Source organism: Astyanax mexicanus, chromosome 7 (genome assembly GCF_023375975.1).
Source record: "Astyanax mexicanus isolate ESR-SI-001 chromosome 7, AstMex3_surface, whole genome shotgun sequence".
Classification (NCBI taxonomy): Eukaryota; Metazoa; Chordata; class Actinopteri; order Characiformes; family Acestrorhamphidae; genus Astyanax; species Astyanax mexicanus.
In genome coordinates, this window is record NC_064414.1 from 12,808,671 (window position 1) to 12,827,202 (window position 18,532).

Sequence of the window (18,532 nt, forward strand, 5' to 3'; positions counted from 1 at the left end):
ACCTGTATTTACATTAAAATAAACTTTGCTATCTTGTTGCTGTCTCATGCTCCTGTTTTGTAAGTGCTAGGCAGATTCTTAAAGGAGCCCATGGCTGCTGATATTGAGATTCACTCCGCATGAGGCATGTTGCAATGCTCATTGCTATCCTACACTCTGCTAACAGTCAATTTTCACACCTTCTACCTGCATTGTTTAAAATTCTGGCATATTGCTATCTTGGCAATGGAAAGCACAGCTGCTCCACTGACTGAATATAACCTAGACAGATGTCAACAGGCAGAAGTTCATTGATATCCTGGCAGTGATTTGTGTTCGCAACACATTTACACCCCTGGTTGTTATAGACACATGCACACGCAGCAGTGCACAAACCCATAGTGTGTGCTAGAATACTAATTTAAATAAAATAACAGTATTCTACATCAACACAAAATATAAGTAATTGTCATATTACTTTTGTTAGTATTAAATGAGCTGCTAAATCTGCCAAAGTCAGAGCGCACCTGGCTCTTAAAGAGAACAGCAAGGGACACACTAATTGGTTTACTTCATGTTATGCCCAATAGGGTAACAAGTACATTTTTTGATTCTTTGCTTAAGGGTCAGTAGCTTAACCTGACATTGCACTAGTTATAGCCACACACCGACCTAAATCCATTCTTTTTGTTTGTGTTTTTCAGAGATAACTTTGTCCCCATCTTCCAGTCCAGACACACACGGCTCAGACTCGGTGTACGTTGTGTTGGGAGTGGTTTGTGGCTTCTGTCTGCTGCTCCTTGTGATGTTTGGGGTCATATGTCTGCGCAGCCGGATCCTCGAGAGTCGACTCGGGTGAGTTTGATGAATATCTTCCTCTTTCTCTCGAGCAGACTGGACTGAACACTTACTCTGTTCCAGAGTCTTTTAACAGTGGTCTAAATAAATGCTCAAAAATGCAAAATGCCATTCTAGTTGAAACATCCTCAGAGCACAGAATCGAGTAACACTTCACTGTAAGACAGTATTAATAAATGTACATGACACCAACATGTACAACTTCATAACAACTGACAAACACTTTTAAACGCTTATTCCAAAAGGTGTCATAAAAGCTGCTTGGGTCAACTTGTTGACTTGTTGACCTAAGTACTATGATAGATTTTCTGTGACATTAGTACAGTGTATTGCTCGCCTAAAAGATCGCTACAATAGTGCCTATACTCTGTACTGTTACAGTTAAAACTGCAAATAATATAGTCTTAAATCATTATAATTCCACAATTTTATTAGACATTAAAGCACATCCAGTATAACTTTTTCAAATATTTCCCCGACACAGATAATGGTGTTGTGTGTTATGTAGGAATGTGGGGAGGGGGTGTAGTGTAGAGTGGAAATTACTGAGGAAATTGAAGTTGGGGTGAAGTTTGCACGAGTCTCCGGATACACTGTCAATAAAAGCTGTTTCCCCTTTTAAAAGCTCTGGAGGGGAGCAATGCTGAGCTAGGACTTCTGTTACCTCCAGCTATGGGTTACAAACATGGCCTATAAAAACACCCCCCCCCCACACTTTCTTTGGCAGCCATGCTGGAGCCTCTGACTCACTGCAGCAGTTCCAGATAACGATTAAGAAGACCCCTTTAAATTTTTCACTCTTTGTTTTATTGCAGCCGTTTGCTAAAATCCCAAAAACTTAATTTTATTTTTAATTAATGTACACTCAGCAAAAAAAACAGAAATGTAGATTTTTTTTTAAATGTATTAAAAATGAAAAACTGAAATATCACATGGCCATAAGTATTCAGACCCTTTGCTGAGTATTTGGTACAAGCACCCTTTTGAGCTTATACAGTCATGAGTCTTCTTAGGAATGATGCAGCAAGTTTTTCACAACAGAATTTGGGGATCCTCTGTCATTCATCCTTGCAGATCCTCTGAAGTTCCGTCAGGTTGGATGGTGAACATTGATGGACAGCCCTTTTCAGGTCTCTCCAGAGATGCTTAGTTGAATTGTAACAGAGTTGTTCCGAAGTCACTCCTTTATTATTTTAGCTGTGTGCTTAGGGTCATTGTCTTCTTGGAAGGTGAACCTTTGGCCCAGTCTGAGGTCCAGCACACTATGGAAGAGGTTTTCTTCCAGCATATCTCTGTACTTGGCTGCATTCATCATTTCTTCAATTGCAACCAGTTGTTCTGTCCCTGCAGCTGAAAAACATCCCCATAGCATGATGCTGCCACCACCATGTTTCACTGTTGGGATTGTATTGGGCAGTGATGAGCTGTGGCTGGTTTTCTCCACACATACCACTTAGAATTAACACCAAAAAGTTAAATCTTTATCTTTTCAGACCATCTTATTTCACATAGTCTCGGAGTCCTTCATGCTGGCTTTCTTATGTGTTGCCCTGATGTGAGGCTTCCGTCGGGCCACTCCTTCATAAAGCCCAGACTGGTGGAAGGCTGCAGTGATAGTTGACTTTGTGAAACATTTTTTTCCATCTCCCTACTGCATCTCTGGATCTCATCCACGGTGATCATTAGGCTCTTCTCCTACGATTGCTCAGTTTGGCTGGACGGCCAGGTCTAGGAAGAGTTCTGGTCGTCCCAAGCTTCTTCCATTTAAGTCCTATGTAGGACACTGTGCTCTTAAGAACTTTGAGTGCTGCAGAAACTCTTTTGTAACCCTGGCCAAATTTGTGCCTGGCCACAATCCTGTTTCTAAACTCCTTGGGCAGTTCCCTCCACCTCATGATTCTCGTTTGCACTGAGCTGTACTGTGAGCTGTGAGCTCTTATATAGACAGGTGTGTGCCTGAACTAATCAAGTTCAATCAGTTTATTTAAACAATGAAGGAGTACCACCATCTCAAGGAGGAACAGGAAATGGACTGCATGTGAGTTACATATGAGTGTCACAGCAAAGGGTCTGAATACTTATGATATTTGTTAATTTATTCAAAAATAAAAACTGAAATATTTCTACATTTCTTTTTTTTATTTTAGCAAATGGCTGCAACAAAACAAAAAGAGAAACATTTAAAGGGGTCTGAATACTTTCTGTACCCACTGCACATGGGTGGAGTCTCCATATATTTTATATTAATTGATTTATTGTTCGCTGTCAGTTTGACAGGTGTCGTGCTGAATTTGACCTCTCTGCTAGAGTCTGATTCTCCTTCCCAGGCAAACATGCTCGGCAGCAGAATGGGTGTATCTGATTCCCCTCGTATTCCCTTTATCTCTGTTTATATATTGGGGTTAATCTACAGTTACAGCAGATACAGAATCACCTGCATAATCTGTTCTCATACTCATCTTCTTTTGTTTAATGGGTTACAAAAGCCTCCCTTATCTTCCTGTAAATGGTTTTAAAACCTCTTAACCATCTAGAAAAAAGCTTTCACACTGCATTTGATCTGGTAGATACAAGTGAGTAGATCTGAACCAAGATCACCTCTTCAAGTCAGACCCAATGTTTGGTTCTTTGGTCTGAACCATGGTTCACATCACCTTTCACACCTGCTGTTATGGTTCAGATGGATTCAGGGCATCCAGGCAATCACCAACTACAGGACAATGCCACCGTCCTGTGAACGTGATGCCTCCCTCCCTCATGCCCTGAATAACTTTTATGCATGGTTTGAGGCACAAAACAACACGTTGGTGAGAAAGTCCATGCCCAAGCCGGACGAGCAGGTGTTGTGCCTGACTGCAGTGGACGTGAGGAACACTCTGCGCAGAGTCAACCCACGGAAAGCTGCAGGACCAGACAACATCCCCGGCAGAGTGCTCAGGGAGTGCGCAGACCAGCTGACAGATGTTCTCATGGACATCTTCAACATCTCCCTGTGCAGCGCCACTGTCCCAACGTGCCTCAAGTCCACCACCATCGTCCCCGTGCCGAAGAAGTCCACAGTGTCCTGCCTCAACACCCCCCTCTGCAACTGGATCCTGGACTTTCTGACGGGGAGACCCCAGTCAGTCCGGTTCGGGGGCAGCACCTCCAGCACCATCACACTGAACACTGGGGCCCCCCAGGGCAGTGTCCTGAGTCCTCTGCTGTTCACCCTGCTGACTCATGACTGTGCTGCAAAACACAGTTCTAACAGCTTTATCAAGTTCGCCGATGATACAACCGTGCTGGGTCTCATCACCAAAGGCGACGAGTCAGCATACAGAGAGGAGGTGCAGCGGCTGACAGACTGGTGTACAGTCAACAACCTTCACCTGAATGTGGACAAGACAAAGGAAATGGTTGTTGACTTCAGGAGAGCACAACACACCCACTCTCCACTCAACATCGACGGGTCCTCTGTGGAGATTGTTAAGAGCACCAAGTTCCTTGGTGTCCACTTAGCAGATAACCTCACCTGGACCCTGAACACCAGCTCTACAGCCAAGAAAGCCCAGCAGCGTCTCTACTTCCTCCGGAAGCTGAGAAAGGCCCGTCTCCCTCCACCCATCCTCACACTCTTCTACAGAGGGACCATTGAGAGCATCCTGAGCAGCTGCATCACTGCCTGGTTTGGGACCTGCACCATCTCTGACCGCAAGACCCTCCAGCGTATTGTGAGGACAGCTGAGAGGACCATCGGCGTCTCTCTCCCCTCCATCACAGACATTTACACCACCCGCAGCATCCGCAAAGCAACCAGCATTGTGAATGACCCCACCCATCCCTCACACGAACTGTTCTCCCTCCTGCCTTCGGGAAGAAGGTACCGCAGCATCCGGTCCAGCACGACCAGATTCTGCAACAGCTTCTACCCCCAAGCCATCAGACTCCTCAACTGCAGAGACTGAACTGATGGTTTTTCTGTACATGCACACACACTCTTACCCCACTTACCCCAGAAAATGGAAAGCACTAAAACCCTACTACCTCACTGGACTCTATTGCACACTGTGTAATAGAGGTAATTACTACCTCACTGGTCTTTTTTGCACACTGCATAATTTGCACACTGTCTTGTTATTTATTATTCTTTGTCTGTATTGTGTTGTATTGTCTGTCTGCACTTTTGTACTGTTGCACTATTGTTCTGTCTACACTGTGTTTATGTGCACCATGGTCCCTGGAGGAACGTTGTTTCGTTTCACTGTGTACTCTGTATATAGCTGAAATGACAATAAAAACCACTTTGACTTTGACTTGACTTTGACAGATTAAACAGGACAGGTGTGAAAGCAGCCTGAGTCTTTTTTGTGGTATTTTGTGGTATTTCACCATTGCTGTTGATCTCATGGATGTGTAACTGGCTCCCCCCACAGGAGGTTACTTGGAACTGGAGAGAAACTTCCAACCATTGTTGAGTACACACCTCAGAGATCCTACAACAGAACAGCCATCGAAATGACACGTAAGTCAATACTCATATACCCAGAATGCTTCAGCTTATTGAGCAGCTAGCAATTTAGTGCCTGTTTTGAAGAATCTAAAATATAGTGTTTAACACTTTTTGTTCACTAAATAGTTCCATATGTTTTTCCTCATAGTTAGAATGACTTTATTGTTTATCTACAATGCAGAACTTTTGAGTGGTACTGTATACGGTGCTTTGAAGCTTTGATAATGTTTTCCCACATAGTTGCAAGTTTGGGGATCAGTGCAGACCTTCAGGCCAAGCTTCAGGATGTGATGATCCTGAGAAACCTGCTTGCCATTGGAAAAGTTCTTGGAGAAGGTCAGAATTGAAACATGATTAATAAAATAAATAACATTAATATGAATTGAAATTTACCAGTAAAATATAACTTTTCACAGGGGAATTTGGCTCTGTAATGGAGGGCCACTTAAAGCAGCCCAATGGAACTGCTGAAAAAGTTGCTGTGAAGACCATGAAATGTAAGGCCATACAAAGCATTTAAAGATATGAAGATTTGAAGTAGAATATATGTCAATAATGTTGTCTGAATAAAACTACAATTAATTCATTGTTTTCTTTAATTTTCTTTTCAGTGGATAATTTCTCTCAGAGGGAGATTGAAGAGTTTCTGAATGAAGCTGCCTGCATGAAGGACTTCAATCATCCAAATGTCATCAGACTATTAGGTAATACATTCAGTTGTTTGCAATAAAATCAGGTTTATGCTTTATGCTTTCTTTATAGTAAGTTCCTACAATAATCATAAATATTGTTAAATAGATAAGCAGTGTCCTAACTAATTAATTGACATGGCATAAGGGAAATGAATAAACATTACTAAATATTAATGCTTGAGAATGTTACATATAAATTGAGACATTAGTTTAAAAAGGCTATGACTATTAATAATGTCTTAAAGGAACAACCAGTATTAATTGAGAATGAGGTGTGAAATGGCTACATCAGTCCAATCAATTTCCTGGAGAGATATGTCTAAAACACTTGAATGTTTAATTAAAGGAAAGTTCCTATCCCTATTATGCTAATGATTGTGGGAAATTACACAACTATAGTGCTCACTTGCTGAGGAGACATTGTTGCCTGTTATTGTGTTCTGTATATGGCAACCCGGGGTGTGGAAATGGGACCGGGGCAACAGTGGTAGGCAGGTTCGGAGGCTAAAACCCACACAGATTTCCGCTCTGTACCAAAGTTCTAATAAGAACATTCTGGCTGAAGCTCTCCTGACAAGAGCTGTGATTTCTTAAAACTTATTATGTGTCCTTAATATCTGATCACACATCCTGATCATATTTTTTGTTACAACAGAAAATATAATCCTTATTGGTCCTTTAACTAGTGTCAATCAATAATTAGTTGAGACATTCTGTTGTAAGTAAGCACTGTTAATTAATGTACACTTATTTTAAAGTGTTACTAACTTTAAATTAGGCCTTTAGCTTCATGTTTGACCCCTACATTCTTTTTAATTACATTACATTACATCACATTACAAACGATAAAAATGGTAAAATTAAAAAAATGGTAATATGAGGATAGAGGAACAAAGGAGGAGGGGAGCAGGAAATAAGGTATTTAGTTTGTATTTAGTTTGTTAGAGGTAATTTATTATCATTGTTAGCATTTTGGGGTGAAGTATGATTTACTGTGTTGAATTGTGTTTTTGTCCTTAAATTTACCACAGCACTGTGCTTATCATGAGCTTTATCTTTAACTAATACTATACTGTTGGTCTGTTGCAATAGGGGTTTGTTTGGAAGTAGGTTCAGGCCACTTCCCCAAGCCAATGGTCATCCTGCCGTTCATGAAGTACGGAGATCTCCACAGCTTTCTGCTTCGCTCGCGGATAGGAGAAAGTCCGATGGTAGGCTGCTCATTCATTTTTTACTCTATAATATTTTATAGTATCAGTTTTAACATGGATCACATTTCTCCCTCGTGTGTTAATATAACTGGATTGGTCTCTTCCAGTATCTGCCCACACAGACTCTGCTGAAGTTTATGATTGATATTGCACTGGGAATGGAATACCTCAGCAGCAGAAACTTCCTTCATCGAGATCTGGCAGCTCGCAATTGCATGTATGAATTTTTAACTGTTCTCATATTACTGCATCGTTTAACTTTATAAATACTTCATCCTTTATATAGTACTGTGCATATCTCAGTAATAAGGAGTGTTTACCTAAAAAACACATTATTTAAACATATGGAAATAAATATAACTGCAGTAATAAGTAACAAGAATGTTTCATACTAAAGAAAGTAGTTGAGATGTTGTGGGCTAGCCTGAAGAAAAGTTTTGTTTAGTTACAGTGCCCCAATGGATGTGAGCTGTAAAATAATACTAGATTTTTACTATGTTTTAATGAGCACAGTGCTGTAAAACCACAACTTTATGTATTGATTTTATTTGAATTAATTCTATTATTAGTATTTTACTAAATAAATGAGCACAAACTGCCCAGAAAATGAGCTTTAAAGTTTTTGCCTAAACTGTTTACACAGTACTGTAACTACAATTAAGATTGGATGTTGAGTTAATTTCTCTATCTACGTTTGTGACATTAAGTCCAGTAATTCTTTACTAACAGCAGTATTGGTTGTTGTGTAATTCTTCTTTAGGGTGGGAGACACCCAGTGGCTGCTTTTTATAATATTGGCTTGACTATTAGATTACAGTAGGAGAGAACTTTTAAATAGTCACAAATTTTATACATTCTGCATATTAAACATATCATGTATTTCTTTCTTTCTCTCTAAGGGACATTTAACTAAATATAAGGTTTGTTGTAAATACAGCGGTATGAAAAAGTTTGGACACCCCTGAAAATGTTCATGATTTTCCTTAATAAACCATTGTTTTTTCAGCAAGTTTAGTTAAATAAATCCTGTATCAGACAAACACAGTGATATTTGAGAAGTGAAATTAAGTTTATAGTTTACAGAAAGTGTGCAATTATTCTTTAAACAAAATTAGGAAGGTGCAAAATTATGGACACCCTTGTCATTTTATTGATTTGAATACCTTTAGCACTAATTATTGGAACACAAAATTAGTTTGGTAAGCTCATTGACCCTTGATCTACATACACAGGTGAATCCAATTATTAAAAAGAGTTAATGCGCCAATTGCAAGTGTCTCTCCTCTTTGCATTTGCTCTGAAAAGCGGTAACATGGGAGCCTCAAAACACAACTCTCAAATTACCTGAGAACAAAGATTGTTCAACATCATGGTTTAGGGGAAGATACAGAAAGCCGTCACAGAGATTTCAGCTGTCAGTTTCCACTGTGAGGAACAGAGTGAGGAAATGGAAGAACCAGAGGCACAGTTCTAGTTAAGACCTGAAGTGGCAGAACAAGAAAAATCTCAGATAATCAGAGGAGAAGGATGATGAGAACATTCATAGTCAACCTACAGACCTCCAGAGCTTCAAAGACCTACAACATCATCTTACTGCAAATGGAGTCACTGTGCATCTTTCAGCTATTCAGCACACTTTACACAAATAAAGACTGTATGGGAGAGTAATGCAGAAGAAGGATGATATACTAAATAATGATGTAATTTGTCTGTTGGGGTAGCCGAATTCATACATCTGCCTTATTTTTGTTTAAGGAATTATTGCACACCTTTTGTAAATCCTATAAACTTCATTTCACTTCTCAAGCATCACTGTGTTCATCTGCTATAAAATATATTTAACTGAAATTGCTGATACGAACAACCAATGATTTATAAAGGAAATTCATTAAAAATTAACAGGGGTGCCAAAACATTTTCATACCACTGTACATTATTGACCCTGTGTTTTTTGAGATAAGCCCCCAAAATTTGTGTTGTGCAGATTTTACTATTTGTGTCTTCTTTTTTCTCCAGGTTGCGTGATGACATGAGTGTGTGTGTGGCAGACTTTGGCCTGTCAAAGAAGATTTATAGTGGGGATTATTACAGACAGGGCAGAATAGCGAAGATGCCTGTGAAATGGATTGCAGTGGAGAGTCTGGCAGACCGAGTCTTCACTGTGAAAAGCGATGTGGTAAGAAGAAGCTACACCCTCTGTGTTGTATGGAATTTAAAATTCTCTGTGGAAGATTTAATGGAAACTCTGCATGGGTCTGCTTATAGCTGGATGATATGGGGCAATGTAGTTCTTCATTTTGATCAGAGGTGGAAAAAGTACTGAAAAATTCAAATTAAGTAAAAGTACCTTTACTTTGCTAAAAATCTACTCAAATAAAAAAAGTACCCATCTAAAAATCTACTCGAGTAAAAGTAAAAAAGTACTCAATTTAAAATGTACTTTGAGTGAAAGTTACACAGTTACTTTAATTTATTTGATGTAAAAAAGTAAAAATCATAAATTACCGTATTTTTCGGACTATAAGGCGCACCGTATTATAAGACGCACTATCAAAGAACGCCTATTTTCTGCTATTTTTCCATACATAGGGCGCATCGCATTATAAGGCGCGTTAAGTGACACTAGAAAGGGTGCCTATATCAAAGTGAACAGGGGTGGCGCCATGTTTCCCTTCCCCCACCGGGGGTGGTCGCTTGCCGGTGGAGCGTCTCCGTATACAAATCTAGCTCTTTCAAAGTCAAACGAGTGCTGGATATTAATCTACACAGATTCCTCTCCTGAAAACTGTTTATTTGGGTGAGTAACGTGCTTCAGTTTATTTACAGTAAGCTTAGATTTCCAGATGTCCACTAAGGCTTGCTGCACCAGCGTTAGCATAGCTATCCGCTAGCACGCTAGCTAGTCACCTAAACTAGTAAAGTTAATCCAAACTTAAACGACAGCGTTACACTGAGTAATCCTGCGTGTTCTGGTAAGACAGTGAGATATTAGCTAGCGATTCGTCCCCCGTAGCTTGTTTTAACACGGTAAACAAGCAGATTACAGGCTGATAAAACTCACCTCTGAGAGAGTTAGCGCTTAGCATCTAGCTAATGCTAGCCAGGCAAAGCAGCACAGACTTACAGGCCGATAACTCACCTCTGAACGGTGAACGCTTAGCGATTAGCATCTAACTCTAATAATACTGCTCCAGCAGTATTAAAAGTGCTAAATTTAGAAAATACTGATCTCTGAACAGTGAAAAAGCTAGCTAGCTAAGCGGTTAGCATCTAGCTAATGCTATTGCTGCTCTGCACGGAGTGTGTGTTTACTGCTCCTTACACCTGACGGGTAAAATTTAGATAATACTGATCTCTGAACAGTGAATAAGCTAGCTAATGCTATTTGCTGCTCCAGCCTCGGAGCTGCACGGCTCTGGACTCTGTATAGCACTGAAACTCTGTATAACGCTGCACGGAGTGTGTGTTTACTGCTCCTTACAACCTGACGAGTAAAATTTAGATAATACTGATCTCAGTGAATAAGTTAGCTAGCTTAGCGGTTAGCATCTAGCTAATGCTACTGCTGCTCAGCCTCGGAGCTGCACGGCTCTGGACTCTGTATAGCACTGAAACTCTCTATAACGCTGCACGGAGTGTGTGTTTACTGCTCCTTACAACCTGACGAGTAAAATCCATACAAAAGGCGCACCGTATTATAAGACGCACTGTCAATTTTTGTGAAAATTAAAAGTTTTTAAGTGCGCCTTATAGTCCGAAAAATACGGTAAATAATTATTAAATTAAATAATTTGGACCTTTCAGGCAGTATTTGTTCAGACCACCGCATAAAACATTTTCACGAACAAGTGGCATTGGTTTCTATGATCCATTTTTTTCTTTACTGTTAAAAAGTTAAGGTCATAGGTGACTATAAACCGTATTTTTATAGTTTACAGTTCATTATTATTTTTTAAACTTGCCATTACTATGCTTTAACTGCTATTTACATGTTTTTTTAACATCCAAGCAGATGTTCCTAATAAAAACTTATGGAAATATCATTAAAAACATAAAAACATAAAAAAAAAAATGTTGGTTGCGCATGCGCAGTGCCGTAAAGAAGCACATATGGATGGGTAGCATAACTCAACAGAACACCGGTTCCCCCAAGCCTCGCACACAGACCCCAGTCTACACAGCTGATTCACACAGCGTATCTCCCGCTAACTGTAATAAACACTGCATGGAAAAGTTCAGCTGCGCTGCCATGGAGAACAAAACTCTTTTTTTTAATTCAGGCAATTTGTTTTTTCCCCAGCATTTAATTTTTTTACTTAGTAATGGGGAGTTTCCAATGTAGCAAAGTAAATTACTTTTGTCAAATTAAACTTGTGTAAAAGTAAAATTACCTAATTTAAAAACTACTTTAAAAAATAACAAATTACTCATAAAATCTACTAAGTACAGTAATGTGAGTAAATCTAATTAGTTACTTTCCACCTCTGATTTTGATTGATGAGAAGTCACCGTTGTGGTCTACATGATCACAAACTGGTTCTGCCAGCCTACAGGAGTGTACAGTGTTCAGCTGTTTCTGTTCGGAATGCTGTGCCCTGTAATGAACATCAATCACTAACAGATGCTGAAAATAAAATTTTAAAAAGACAGTTAAATTAATGGTTGGTGATGTGCTGGTTAGATTAGTAGGTTCTGGGGTTTGATAACAGATGGATGGAGCTGTGCTGGTTAGATTAGTAGGTTCTGGGGTTTGATAACAGATGGATGGTGCTGTGCTGGTTAGATTAGTAGGTTCTGGGGGTTAATACCTGATAGGTGGAGCTGTGCTGGTTAGATTAGTAGGTTTTGGGGTTTGATAACAGATGGATGGTGCTGTGCTGGTTAGATTAGTAGATTCTGGGGTTTGATAAAAGATGAATGGTGCTGTGCTTGTTAGATCAGTAGGTTCTGGGGTTTGAAAACAGATGGATGGTGCTGTGCTGGTTAGATTAGTAGGTTCTGGGGGTTGATAACAGATGGAAGGATCTGTGTTGGTTAGATTAGTAGATTCTGGGGTTTGATAACTGATGGATGGAGCTGTGCTGGTTAGATTAGTAGGTTCTGGGGTTTGATAACAGATTTGGAGATTTGGTTTGATAACAGATGGATGGTGCTGGTTAGATTAGTAGGTTCTGGGGTTTGATAACAGATGGATGGAGCTGTGCTGGTTAGATTAGAAGGTTCTGGGGTTTGATAACAGATGAAAGGATCTGTGTTGGTTAAATTAGTAGATTCTGGCGTTTGATAACTGATGGATGGAGCTGTGCTGGTTAGATTAGTAGGTTATATGGTTTAATAACAGATGGATGGAGCTGTGCTGGTTAGATTATCAGGTTCTGGGATGTGTTAATATTATTATGGCTATATTTTACTATTTTTTATTGATACACTGTCCCTGAAGACAACAAAGCCCTTTGGAAAGTAGCTAACTATAGATAAGAGCATATGCTTTTGTTCTGCTCTTTACATCACATTGTGTATTTACAGTTTGTGTGGCATATATTTATAAACGATTTAGAATCTGATGAAAAAATCTGCACTCATCTTTGTGTTTCTTCACAGTGGGCATTCGGTGTAACCATGTGGGAGATAGCCACCCGAGGCATGACTCCATACCCTGGTGTCCAGAACCATGAGATTTATGACTACCTATTGGAAGGCCACAGACTAAAGCAGCCTAACGACTGTTTGGATGAACTGTGAGTGGAAAAGTCATGTTTCTAAAAATAAAAAACATTCTAAGAACATCCGGAAAACTTGACAGATTAAATGTTCTGAGAATGTTAACTTTAACATTTTCCTAACTAAAAATTGTTAATTAGGATACTAATGCTTTTACTGTTGATAGGAGTGCGGCCATTGGATTCTATATTTGTAAACTAGGAACTAGCAAATTCTGTCATCCGAACTCTAATAGAATCTAGCATAATTTCTATACAAGAGCTATATCTATTTATATATACTGTATTCTTCGTACACCGGATAATAAGGCGCATTATGCTACATTACTAAGGAACAGGGGTGTTTTCCTTCTTATTCAGCAGGTTTCACCACTGGGTGGTGGGGGGTGTAGCTAGGTTAAGTGTAGCTAAGCTAAGTAGGCAAAACTGTAATTCTTAAAAAAAAAACTTTTTTTTAAAGTCAAACGAGCACTGGATGCTAATCTACAGAGATTTCACTCCTGAAAACTGTTTAGGTAAAGTGGGTATGTAAAGTGCTTCAGTTATTTTAGAGAAAGCTTCAATTTCCAGATTTCCACTAAGGCTGAGTGCAGCTGCATTAGCACTATCGCTAATGCTGTTGCGCTCGTAAATGACACCCGACAGAGCTACACTGAATCCTTTACTCCTCCTTACAACCTGACTTACTTACCTAAAATTCTTACATTTTTGGGAGAGTTAAAGGATTTAAAGATACCGTAGTTCATTTGCTTGCTGGCTGTTACTGCGCATTGATTTTTATACATTTCTAAAAACAACAAAAAATTGCTTTGGTCAGAAAAATAAAAATACTACCCGTTCTTAATTTATAGATATGACATCATGTTCAGTTGCTGGTGCGCTGACCCTGTGGACCGCCCAGACTTCACACAGGTCAGGGAGATGCTGGAGAAGCTGGTGGAGAGGCTCCCCGAGACATCCGGCAGAAAAGATATCATCTACATCAACACCAGCTTCCCTGAGGAGGAGCCGCAGACAGAGGCGGCGCTGGAAGGCCCACTTCTCACTTCCTCACCGTCCTGCAGCCGCCCGGCCACGGGCATATCAGTCGTAACGGCAGACGTCCACGAGAGCTCCACAGCTGAGGAGGACGACCGTTACGTTATTGTTATCTCCTCAGAAGCTGCTGCTGCTGCGGCTCAGCACAGCACTGTAGACACTCCACTCTTAGCCGAGGACAATGCAGAGCCGCACCGTGCTGGAGCTGCAGCAGATACCGCAGAGTTCCAGCAGCCGTCCAGTGATACAACACATTTACTCTGAGGCATTAAGTTCATTCCAGCAGACAATGCCATCAAAAACTGACTAATTCTTTGATTGATGATGATCATGTTATCAGTTGTTTGAAGACTGACTGAAATGAAAACCTGCAGCCACACCAGCCTGGGGGTGGGACAGTGTATCAATGTTAAGAAATATCATATTGTTTAGATTGTATCATATAGTATTGATACGTGGCATCAAATATGGATATTTTTGTTTTTTGAACATAGGCGCTCTAACTCCCTAAGACTCGCCCCCAGTTTTTGTCACTGCTTCATTGCTTCATATGGTGGAGGCATTAAGGTAATTCCAGAGGAAAATGGCGTTTAAAATCATTATTTTATTCAGTTGAGTTACCTCCAGGTGAGAAGCTAATTCTGCAGCATCTGCTTGATTACCACAGACAATAATTTAACACATTTATTTTCCATTTAAAACTGTATTATTACAGAGCATATGCACTTTCAGTATCTGCTGCTCTTCTACTCGGTCAGCATATTTGGAAAAATGCACGTTAGTGATCAGGTAGGGATGAATGGAGCAATTTAAAGAGTTTTTTTTTTACGATTTTTAAGGGGGCAGGGAGCAGCGATTAGGTTAGTCTTTGGACTTTACAGCATTTTAAATTGAGATTTCCCACTAAAAGCAAAATATAGTCTGCTATATGTGCCTATATGTCACTTCTATTGAGTGTCAACTCCTGGAAAGTCACTATAAATGACTCTTAGGGCCCTATCGTACACCCTGCGTAAGGCACATTGCGATGCTCTTTGCTGTCTAACACCCAATCAACAGTCTATTTTTTTACACCTGTTTCTGCGCCGTCAAAATAGTGTCAGAGTTAAGGAATAAAACTACACTGATGGGCGTGGTGATCTGGAAGTGAGGTGTGTTCAGGTAAATATCTGGCGTGTTTCTATCTTGGTGACAGAAAACACAGGTGGCCACAGACTGATTTTTACCCTGACAACAGTCAATAGTCACCCGACCATACCTATCTCCTTAGCTACGCAGGTGCTCCATGTGCAAGGCGCGTGCTCAGCATGTGTACACCCCTGCTCCTAACACACAAACGGATGCTCTGCAGTGTGCAAATTCAGCTTTTACATCAACAATAGACAGAATAAAATAGCATTGCTGTTCCTGTAAATTACTTGCTGTCACACCTTTACAGCGTGAACTTGCAGGTCAGTTTCCGCTGGGCTGTTAAGATGTCAATGTGCCAAAGTCAAAGTGCACCTGACCCTTAAAGGTAATGACAACTGAACGCTGATTGGTTTATGTCCCGCTACTCCCAAAACACACCCATAATTAATTCAGAGAATTAGTTAATGCCTTTTACATGTTTCAAGCTGCACAAGGCATGCTTTTTGCATCCGACGCACCCTAAATCCAGCTGTGCAATGCGCAATTAAGCCTCTTGCCCATAGATCGCTAAAATAGGGCTCATAGTGTGGAAAATGCACAAATTTATTATTAATTTAGGTGGAGATACAGATGCAACAGAGGTTTTAACCTCATGGTGATGCAAAAGCCAGGGGTTATACTGCAGTGGCTATTTGCTGGACAATTTAATTGCTTCAACGAAATGCAAGAAGTATCTGTCTAAAACTGTAGAAAGGTCATTTAGTGTTTTACCAGCTTACACCAAAAAAAGGTAAAATAGATTGATTGCTATTATACTGCTCATAGAGCTTTATTAGTGATTGTAATTGTGATTTAGACCACAAAGAATACAAGCAATATCCTCAAGGGCCTAAACCAAGAGTATATAATAGAAATAGTTACTGAAATTGCAGATTTGCACAGGATTATATAACATGGGGCAAATGCTTTTATTTTCTCTTTAAGGACGTTTTCACACCAGGGTTTGTGTGTTTGTTTCATTGTATAAATTTGGTTAGTTTTAGTTTCACACTGCAGTTTATTGAGTGGATTAAAGAACTTTAATACATTTAATTCATCATCCTCTATGTGGGGGGAGTTTCCCTATACATCCCTATACTTTATAAATAAGGCTTTGTGGCCTTTCTTACCCGCTATTTTGGTTCAAAAAGCCAAAAAAAGCAGGTGTGAAAACAACCTGAGCTTGTAGTAATGTCAACATGAGAATCACCTGTAATAACTACATTACTGTATTGTCCCATGGTATTCCCAAATGAATGGTATATTCTTAAAAATAATTATTATATATTTTTAGAATAGTTTTTTTCTAAAAATACATAAGAACTGTTTGAAATTTAAAGAACCTTTACATGATGAAAGAATCATAAAATTGTATTTTAGCCTTGTTGCTTTTCTGTATGTATTTGTGTGTATTCTGTATCCAAACATTGTAATAGATATCTATCAGGTGAAGTCTTCATTCTAGAGCAAAGTCTAAACATTTGGTAGACCATGACAATGATGCCTATGATGAAATATGGCCAGTATTATAAGGCATTAAATGTTGTAGATTTCCAGAGGGAAAATTCCAACATGTTTTTTTCTTAACTCTGCATTTCTAGCATATTTTATGTATGTATATGTTTAAATGTGTATATTAGGTATGTTTTTGTATATATGTTGTACATAGGTACGTCAACATGGTCCAGATGTGTATATTACTGCTGTCATGCAAAAATCTTGGTTTGTCATTATCATTTGTCAAGTTGAATTATTCAAAAGTACTTGGAATTAAATCTTTTTATGTTGATTTCCACTTAAAGTGAGGAAAATATATTTTTTTCCATTTTTGAAAAGTTGCCATTTTGGAGATACAAGATTTTTCGCGTGACAGCACAGGGTTTTATTTCATTAAACAGAAGTTGGAGAACATTTATGCAGAAGATTTTAAAGAAATGTCTGAAGAGCTTTTTTTATAATTGTACCCATTACTACGGTACCCAAGTGTGAAGTTATATAAAATAAATGTGTCCTTTAAACATTTGAGTGAAATTAATTGTGGTTATGCATGTTTTGCTTAATAAAGAGATGTCAACATTATCTTTACAATCTAATTGTCAAAACTTTTGTCAAAGATTTTATTATACCGTCGACCGTAAGGAGGATGGAACCCATTCTGCTGAAAAAATGTTACATGCCATTGTGCTGTAGCTAATTTTTAGGGTGTTCGATTTATAGCCTAGAACATCTGTGTAGAGAGCAATAATTCTGTTTCTCACATCCTCAGAGAGTTCTCATGAACTGCCATGTTAAATATCCAGTGGCCAGTGTGAGAAAACCCTCTCTTACCAAATACACCTGGAAACTTGCAATACAATGACATGATCACTGTGAGGTGTACTCACTTGTGCTTCCAGCTATTTAGATATCAATAATGTTAGGGCTGCACGATATATCATTTAAGTATTGTCAAGCCGATGTGCGCATGCACAATCGTCACATCCCAGGACATGCGATGTCACCTACGCCAATTAAATCAAACACATCATGTTGCGATGTTTTGATTCATGACACAAGAAGTAGATACACATTGTTGTAATTTTCTGAGTGAACAGCACTATCTCTGTCTCTGTGTCATTGACAGACTGGTGCTTGTAAACACAGCATCTGACAGCCTGTCAAAAGCAGTGCACCTCAGTCTGGCACAGTTTTTGCAGATATTTCCAGAAACACTCTCTTTATTTAACACACTGCAGGGAACAGGAAACAACACTGAAGAGCTCTTTCATTGACCGACTGCCTCACCTCAAGCGGGTGAAAAAACATTACCACTGCTCCCTCCTTCCTGATGCTGCCAGACTGTATAACCAGCACTGCAACCAGTAGATCACACACACGTACAGTTACACTATACACTTACACACACTTAACATTACATACAAGCATCAGAATGTTTTGGCTCTTTCTACTACTTTGTGCATATCTTAACTTATTTTATCTTAGTTTAACACTTTGAAGACATATGAATAAAATTATGTACATATATAAGCATGTATACAGGTCCTTATAAAAAATTGCATATTGTGATAAAGTTCATTCTTTTCCATAATGAAATGATAAAAATGAAACTTTCATATATTTTAGATTTATTGCACACCAACTGATATATTTCAGGTCTTTTATTGTTGAAATACTGATGATTTTGGTATACAGCTCATAAAAACCAAAAATCCCATACAATTAGCATATCATGAAAAGGTTCTCTAAACAAGCTATTAACCTAATCATCTGAATCAACGAATTAACTCTAAACACCTGCAAAAGATTCCTGAGGCTTTTAAAAACTCCCAGCCTGGTTCATTACTCAAAACCGCAATCATGGGTAAGACTGCC

At 39.2% G+C, this 18,532-nt stretch overlaps 1 protein-coding gene across 1 annotated transcript in view; it reads left to right on the forward strand.

Annotated features, from left to right (window-relative positions):
• Positions 1-17,239, forward strand: part of mertka (c-mer proto-oncogene tyrosine kinase a) — a 47,914-nt gene extending 30,675 nt beyond the window's left edge. The window contains exons 10-19 of the mRNA XM_007228743.3: positions 684-834; positions 5,253-5,341; positions 5,570-5,665; positions 5,746-5,826; positions 5,941-6,033; positions 7,114-7,232; positions 7,340-7,449; positions 9,249-9,408; positions 12,834-12,970; positions 13,804-17,239. Coding sequence (XP_007228805.3) covers positions 684-834; positions 5,253-5,341; positions 5,570-5,665; positions 5,746-5,826; positions 5,941-6,033; positions 7,114-7,232; positions 7,340-7,449; positions 9,249-9,408; positions 12,834-12,970; positions 13,804-14,254 — 1,487 coding nt within the window. The 3' untranslated portion in view covers positions 14,255-17,239. The remainder of the gene's footprint in view (positions 1-683; positions 835-5,252; positions 5,342-5,569; positions 5,666-5,745; positions 5,827-5,940; positions 6,034-7,113; positions 7,233-7,339; positions 7,450-9,248; positions 9,409-12,833; positions 12,971-13,803) is intronic.
• Positions 17,240-18,532: the final 1,293 nt, after the last annotated feature.